The 8260-nt window shown below is 34.6% G+C and overlaps 1 protein-coding gene across 1 annotated transcript; it reads left to right on the top strand.

Annotated features, from left to right (window-relative positions):
- Positions 1 to 92: 92 nt before the first annotated feature.
- LOC149679287 (uncharacterized) lies at positions 93 to 2710 on the top strand. The gene is made up of 6 exons (XM_089835816.1): positions 93 to 142; positions 220 to 237; positions 877 to 949; positions 1032 to 1196; positions 1263 to 1431; positions 1510 to 2710. Exons 1-6 carry the CDS (start codon positions 93 to 95, stop codon positions 1806 to 1808), a joined length of 774 nt encoding a protein of 257 aa, XP_089691942.1. The 3' UTR covers positions 1809 to 2710.
- The last annotated feature ends 5550 nt before the right edge of the window (positions 2711 to 8260 follow it).

An 8260-nucleotide genomic window follows, 5' to 3' on the forward strand; every position in this document is an offset into this window, starting at 1 on the left:
CAAATTGTCAGCCTTCTAGGGCAAGCGGTTTGGGCTGGGCGTACCTGATTATCAGTCAGTCAGTCAGGACTTAAATAGATATAGAAGTAGGAATGGAGAAGAGAGTAATGTGGATTCGGTCCCGGACTCCTTCCCCGGGAAAGTGGGGGGGGGGGGGTCAAAAAGAAGAGGCGGGTCAAAAACTAAAATTTGTGTTTAGTTTTTCTTATGTTCTTGAAGAGACATTAACGGTTCACTGTGAGTCGAGGGTTAAACACGCATTGCGAGGAAAAGGTGTAGTTTCTATAGTAGAAGCAAGTGTCATGACGTATCGTCGATTTAAAATAATCTGCATTCAGCCTAAATAATGTAGTAATTCACAATTATAAAGCTTGAATAAATCATGAATTTTAACGTCTGCAATTGCTAATCTATAAAGAGCAATAATTACATATCTAGATATATAGGTTTGTAGGTATTTAGTGATACTCTCGACTAGGATAGGTAATGTTTTGAGTTCAAATTGAATGTCGCTATTGATTTTAGAGAATTAAAAAATATTCAAGAAAATAAAAGTAATTAACTCGTGAAATATGGCAAAAACAAAAATCGATAATTACTAGGGCTAGCCTTTCAATCATTCAGATTGTTTTTTGAAAATTAAGTTAATTTTGAATCGAGTAATTGAATTTTGTTTCTAATGGGGATTTCCTAAAAAAGTCAAAACAAACTATTCGAACACAACAGCTAATTGTTTTATATGGAAAGTTCATGATAACGTTTTCCCTAATTCTATACGCAACGTTAAAGAACTCTCAGAAACCAATCTCAGCTTACAGACTGCTATGAAACAATGTTAACATCCTATTATAATTCAATTTTGTCGACAACTTTTAGGCTGCATTACAAGAAGAAATATGTTGACTTCAATCAGTATTATAAAATAAACGATACGCCAAAATTTTCCGAGGTATGCAACTTTTTACTTATATTGAAACACTGATTAAAAACTGGAGTACAAATTATTAATCGCTTATATACGCCGATTTTAGACATATCAGGTTATCAATAGCAAAGAGATAAGCTCATTTTTCCTCAGTCGATTGGATCATTACAATCCATCTCCGCCACTCGGAATAAAGGAGATGATTATCGTGACTAGACCTCAAGTGACAGTCGCGTCCAATTCTTGGTCCTTCTTAAATATGGACAAAGAAGTAAAATTTGTTCTATAACAATATACTTAATACCCAATTCATTGTGTTTTTTCTTGGTTAATTCAGGTGGTGATTTTATTAGCGTTAACCTTGGGACTTCTGTCAATTTTGCTCGTCATTCACTCCATCGTAACAAACAAATACAAATCAGTGCCCACTAAGAAAGTAGCCAAGAAAATGACTAAAGAAACTCTGCAAAATGTCTGGGAGAACGCCTCGCTCTTGTGCGCCGAACGTAAGCAATTACTTCATCCCTAATATTTAAAATGAATTCAACTTCGTCATAAGCGAAACAGAGATTTATGTTTTGTAGCGATTCCCGCTGTTCTGCCTCACATTACTTGTCGTCTGCTCGCTTCTTCTTGGCTTATCGGAGTGACTTTCATTCTGTTCTTCTTGGGTTGTTACTTGCGTACGGACTTCTCGACGGAAAGCTACAACTGCATCGACACTCTATCGGACTTGATCAAATCGGGGATTGAGCCGGCATTTATAGCAAGCGATGATTTAAAATATATTGAGGAATTGGTGAATAATCTTCTTCATGTTAAGTCCTTAATTATTCTGATATCATTGGTTTGTATCAGGCGGCCCAGGACCCAGTTGTTATGAAATGGCTAGATGCACACAAGAAGAAATTTGTTAAACATTATTTTTTATTTCGATATCCATATATTGATTTTTTCATTCCAATTTTTTCTGGAAAGACAGCTCTGATCATAAACAAAGATGAAGTGGATTTTTATTTTAAAGAGTTTGCGGATATTCATAAGACGAAAGAGTTCTTCTTAAAAAATGGAGGATTTTACTTTTCGCAACAAGTTATTAAACTCGAATACAATCACATAACTTTCAACACCTCATGGATCAAAAGCACACCACAATTGAACGCCCAACTGGTGTCAGTAAGAATTTTATCAAAAACGATTATCAGCCTTAACGCCTGTTCTTTTTTACAGAGTAGAACCGATGTTCGAAAAGCAAGTTTTCAAGTATCAGGAACTAGAGTTAGATTACTTTATTGAACAGTTAACTTGGAAGAGACCATTGCAAAGCACTGCAGCCTTGGACCTGAGTAGCGTCAGTGTTCCTTTCTACTTTCTACTCATGCTGTTGTCAGGAGCAGTGGCCGTTGTGATTACCGAAATAATCTTTAACTAACTCCCTAAACGTTCAATAATAAACAGTTAAGAACACGAAGAAATGGAATTGTACAATACAAGACACAATTTTTATTTTTCTTCGAACAATGCGAAACGAACGAAATCACTTCGTGTTAGGTCGTTTTAAATTCACTCTCTAACTATAGAGCATAATTATGCAAATAAGATTTGAAAGTAATTAATTATCATATATGACCATCTAATTATTTTAGTAAACGTATTAGTCGCGAAACACGGATATTCTGGTAGAGTTTTAAACGCCTAATATGCATAAATCCTTGAATAAATGAAGAATTTCTCATTCATACATTAATATATCATTCAATGGTAAAATAGGCAATCGTCTATGACATGCACATGTCCTCATTATACAGTCCATAGCTATCCGAAATACGTGCGAAGAACGTACGTTACAATTTCTATAGGGTCACCGTCTCCACCCTGTAATGGTAGATAGCTTTTCAATTTGGTACTTAATATTGTCCACGTTATATTCAACACTTATTCTGTTTTAACAATCTCGTCCTCATTGTTAAAAAATATATATTGATACATTTTTGTTTTGGCTCGAGATTGGGTTAGTGATATCCAGCGCCGTCTTAAGGCATGGGCTATATGGGCTGTAGCCCAGGGCCCCGTGTGAATTAAGGGCCCCAAATTTCTTGTTCAAGAAGTAGGCAATACGTAACTATTACCGTCACGCTTCGAGGAAATATTAAGTTGTGAACAAATTTTCTAACCAAAATCTCTGCGGACCCCCTTTCTAAAGAGTTTCATGGCCTACACTAGGTTCCATGGTGGCTACAACCACCCTTCTCAGATGAATTCGCACATGTTTACAGAGAGAATAGTATACCTAGCTCAAGCTGCATCCATGTCATCGTTCTATTCTCTTACTCCGTTGACTTTAATTTAGGAGAGCTAATTTTTTTTAGTGTTCCGACCAACTGAAAAATGTTCCCGTTCGTAACATCAAAGAAGCAGTCTGATGAGTAACATGTCACCCAATTTTGCTTTAGCGGTTAGCCGAACTCAAACGGTTTATTAAATCCAATCAACTCTATGTCTTTCAATCTAAACTGTCTTTTCACTCTACTTTACTTAATCTGTTACTTTATATATTGCCTACATTAATCAAGGCCTGTGCGCGGCGCTGATTTTCTATTTTCGTTTGGCAACTTATGTTGCCGAATTCCCTCACCCGAGAGCGCTGTTAGCTGGACTTAAGGAAATTGAAATGTTCATTTTCCCTAGCTTGAAATTTCAAATGTTCATTTTCGCGCACGTTTTGGTCCAGCTCGCAATGCCATCTCGCGGTAAAATAGATAGAAAACCTGAATGCTCTCCGATATCGATGCTTACAAGTTTTTATAGTTTTATTGTCGTGGGAACCGGTCCCTTCGTTCAAAGTTTTTGTTTTAATTGTCCAGATTACCCACATTCCCTCTAGCAGGACAGTTAAAGATATTTTTACTATAAAAATTAATGAAAATAACTCTTTAAAACGTGAATGTAATTCTTCAAAACATCAATATTTGCGCGAGCGCATTAGGCCTGATTCGTAAAAATATTTACATACAAAATATATACATAATATACAACATACAACAAGTACAATCTGATTACCAAATTATATTATTTATACACTCATTTTGTATTTTCAATAAACCGCACTAATCGACTTTTCTTGTTCACCTTTCCTAACGCTAACGGATAACGTGGCGCATTGTCCCTCGAACGCTATGCAGCGATGTAGGCGGGTGTGATAGGGCAAACTGGAGTTCGAACGCTGCTCTCTTAAATGAGTCTATTTTAGTTTGAGCACGCATGGATGTTTTAGGCCTATATTTTCGAAACTTCAAAATATCTTTAATCATCGCAAGGGTCAGTGACAAATTTGAAAGTTAAGCTCCAAAGTGAAAAAAAGGCGCTTGAGGGATGGAAAATTCTTCAAAAATAACGAAGTCAACTTATTTATTTTAACAAAACCGGGGGCAACATCATCGGATTCTCATTTACACCAAAAGGGTAATGTATCTCAGGATGAGCCAGAAGAGCATGATAATCAAAGAGAATCAGAACTCATGAAAAGGCTAGAAAGAAAATGATTTAAGCTTATCGCTACTGCATTGAAACAACATGAATGCTCTTCTCTGAATTTATCTATTTTTGACGACATGAAATTAACTTTTTAATATATTACGCTGTATCGAGTCTTATACAACTGAATATTCATTTTTTTATGTTCCTGAAATAATTAGCCCTGGGCCCCATGACGCCTTAAGACGGCCCTGGTGATATCCAAAGTATTTTCTGTAATCTGTACCTAGACTTGGTTTTGCTACACTTCATTCTTCAGTCTCTGTGGCGTTTGATCCAACGATCATGACTTTGGAAAAATTTCGTAGATCATAAGTAAAATAATCGCAATAAGTATGACACTTCAAATATCCCCAATGCTAAATGCTTCTCTTTGGAAAAGTTTCTCCCGAGGAAAACAGAATAAGAGAGTTCTAGGTAACTATAAAACTTTATTCTCCATGGCGCCTTAAAAATGGTCGCTTCTACGACAGTGTTTGACAAATGGCGGAAATGATGTTGTGCCCAGAAACATTTAGTGACATACTTTTTATTTTGCAAAATGTTACTTAATGATCGGTTAAATTCATGTAGGGAAAAAATTGTAATATGGATAAAATTGTTACAACTGTAGTTTGTCCCTTATTCAACATAAATATTTATAGTGTAATATAACTATTTTGGCACTATCCCTCCATTGAGCATAAATATCTATTGTGAACTCTAACTATTTGAACACTACCCATTTATTGAACATAAATATTTATAGTGTAATATAACTATTTTGGCACTAACCCTCCATTGAGCATAAATATCTATTGTGAACTATAACTATTTTGTAAGTACCCCTTTATTGAACATAAAAATTTTGGATGTAATATAACTATTTTGGCACTATAACCCTTCATTTAGTATAAATATCAATTGTGAACCATAACTATTTTGACACTACCCCTTTAATTAACATAAATATTTATAGTGTAATATATCAAAATTGTAAATCTACTTTTAAATATGTACACAAAGCTTCCTTAAATATCTAAAATATAACTAGAATTACCCTAATATTTCTAGTAAAATTAAAGGTAACCTTTTCTTATTGGGGTGGTGAAGTGGTTAGCACTTTCGCCTCGCAGCAAGGGTCCCGGGTTCGATTCCGAACTGTGGCACCGGGTGAAATACCTGGGAACAAACCCTTCTGCGTACAGTTTGCAAGTTCTCTCCCCGCTTGTTAAAAGGAGTTTTCCTCCGCGGTCTTACCCGGTTTCTCCTTTCCATCAAAACTTGACGAGGTTAATTGTAATAGTTGGTATAGGGCGCTGTCGGTTTGCTGTGGCATAGGGGCTACCCACCACCCCTTTATGCAATGTAAAGGGACCCACCTGTAAACAAGCCACAGGCTTAGGGTGGAAATCCCATCATAGAAAAAGCTTGGATTATTATTATAACTATTTTGACACTAAATAAATATTTCTTGTGAACTATAACTATTTTGACCCTAACTCTTTAATGAACATAGTGTAATACAACAAAATTGTAAATCCACTTTTAAATATGTTCACAAAGCGTTCTTTAAATTCTAAAATATAACTAGAATTACTATAATATTTCTAGTAAAATTAAAAGTACCTTAACCTTACCTTAAAATTCTAGTTAAAAATAGGCCTTGAATATAAGTATAAAATTGGAAAAAACATATGGTTCATAAAACACAAAATTAAACTTTAACCCAATAATTATTAAGAAAAGAAAAATATATACTATAATAACATATGCTTCTATCAAGTTCTTATAGGAAATAAGAGGGAGAGGCAGGCCCGAGACTAGCGCCATGCTTTCACAAACACCCAAGAAAGTCCATCGATGATTGGCCGAAATTAACAAAAAAAATCGAGCCTACCCCTCTTGAATTCAATATAAAAGGTCACCTTTTCAATTTTGAAAATTCAATCTTCAATTTTCTACATCGATGTAATCAATATTCAATAAAGCTCAATAATTATCTGCGAGTTTTTGTCAAATTATGTTAGTTTGCTTTTTAAGTTTACCCGTACAAAAATTTTAAGCTGTAATTCATCTGCATACGCGCTTTTTTATCGCTACCACGCTGTAATAGGTATAAATTAAGGCTACATTTTCTGCAGCTCGAAAAACGCGAAAATTTCACAGAAATTCCAGAACTGCAAATTGTCTGCCGTTTCTACATTTTCTGTTTATTATCTGTTAATTGTCTGTATTGGCAGAAATATGCAGCGCGATTCTGCAAACGCGATGCAAAAGTAGAAATAACAGCTGCTAGTTTAAAACTGTAATTTGACCACAGTTATAGACATGTTACAGTTCTGCAAAAGTGATGGAAAAGTAGAAATCCAGCTGCCAATTTAAAACTGCAATTTGACTATATTTATTGACATGTTACAGGTCTGCAAAAGTGATGAAAAAGTAGAAATACCAGCTGCTAGTTTAAAACTGCAACTTGACCACATTTATAGACATGTTACAGGCCTGCAAATGTGATGGAAAAGTAGAAATCCAGATGCCATTTTAAAACTGTAATATGACCATATTTATAGACATGTTACAGGTCTGCAAAACTTATGGAAAAGTAGATATTCAGCTGCCAATTTAAAACTGTAATTTGACCATTTTTATAGACATGTTACAGGTGTGCAAAAGCGATAGAAAAGTAGAAATACCAGATCCTAGTTTAAAACTGTAATTTGACTACATGTATAGACATGTTACAAGTCTGAAAAAGTGATGGAAAAGTAGAAATGCAGCTGCCAATTTAAAACTGCAATTTCACCATATTTATAGAAATGTTACAAGTCTGAAAAAGTGATGGAAAAGTAGAAATCCAGCTGCCAATTTAAAACTGTAATTTGACCATATTTATAGACATGTTACAAGTCTGAAAAAGCGATGGAAAAGTAGAAATCCAGCTGCCTATTTAAAACTGTAATTTGACCATATTTATAGACATGTTACAAGTCTGAAAAAGCGATGGAAAAGTAGAAATCCAGCTGCCTATTTAAAACTGTAATTTGACCATTTATATAGACATGTTACAGGTCTGCAAAAGTGATGGAAAAGTAGATATTCAGCTGCCAATTTAAAACTGTAATTTGACCATTTTTATAGACATGTTACAGGTGTGCAAAAGCGATAGAAAAGTAGAAATACCAGATGCTAGTTTAAAACTGTAATTTGACTACATGTATAGACATGTTACAAGTCTGAAAAAGCGATGGAAAAGTAGAAATCCAGCTGCCTATTTAAAACTGTAATTTGACCATTTATATAGACATGTTACAGGTCTGCAAAAGTGATGGAAAAGTAGATATCCAGCTGCCAATTTAAAACTGCAATTTGACCACATTTATACACATGTTACAGGTCTGCAAAAGTTATGGGAAAGTTGAAATCTAGCTTCCAATTTAAAACTGTAACTATTCAACATTTATAGACAAATTGCAGGTATTCAAAAGTAGAATTTCCTACTTTTGAATACCTGCAATATCTCTCTAAATGTGGTTAAATTACAGTTTTAAATTGGCAGCTGAATTTCTACTTTTCCATCACTTTTGCAGACCTGTAACATGTCTATAAAAATGGTCAATTTAGGTCAAATTAAAGTTTTAAATTGGCAGCTGTATTTCTACTGTTCCATCACTTTTGCAGACCTGTAACATGTCTTTAAATGTAGTCAAATTGCAGTTTTAAATTAGCAGCTACATTTCTACTTTTCAATCACTCTTTCAGACCTGTAACATGCCTATAAATGTGGCCAAATTGCAGTTTTAAATTAGCAGCTGGATTTCT

Source organism: Phalangium opilio, unplaced genomic scaffold (assembly GCF_054372755.1).
Source record: "Phalangium opilio isolate 3A_F unplaced genomic scaffold, DU_Popi_V2 ptg000041l_1, whole genome shotgun sequence".
Classification (NCBI taxonomy): domain Eukaryota; kingdom Metazoa; phylum Arthropoda; class Arachnida; order Opiliones; family Phalangiidae; genus Phalangium; species Phalangium opilio.

Coding starts and splice junctions, on each gene's coding strand:
- LOC149679287 (XM_089835816.1), top strand. CDS start 93: ATGGAGAAGAGAGTAATGTGGATTCGGTCCCGGACTCCTTCCCCGGGA. Junction 1,197..1,262: donor TCTTAAATATGGACAAAGAA/GTAAAATTTGTT, acceptor TGGTTAATTCAG/GTGGTGATTTTATTAGCGTT. Junction 1,432..1,509: donor CTCGCTCTTGTGCGCCGAAC/GTAAGCAATTAC, acceptor TATGTTTTGTAG/CGATTCCCGCTGTTCTGCCT.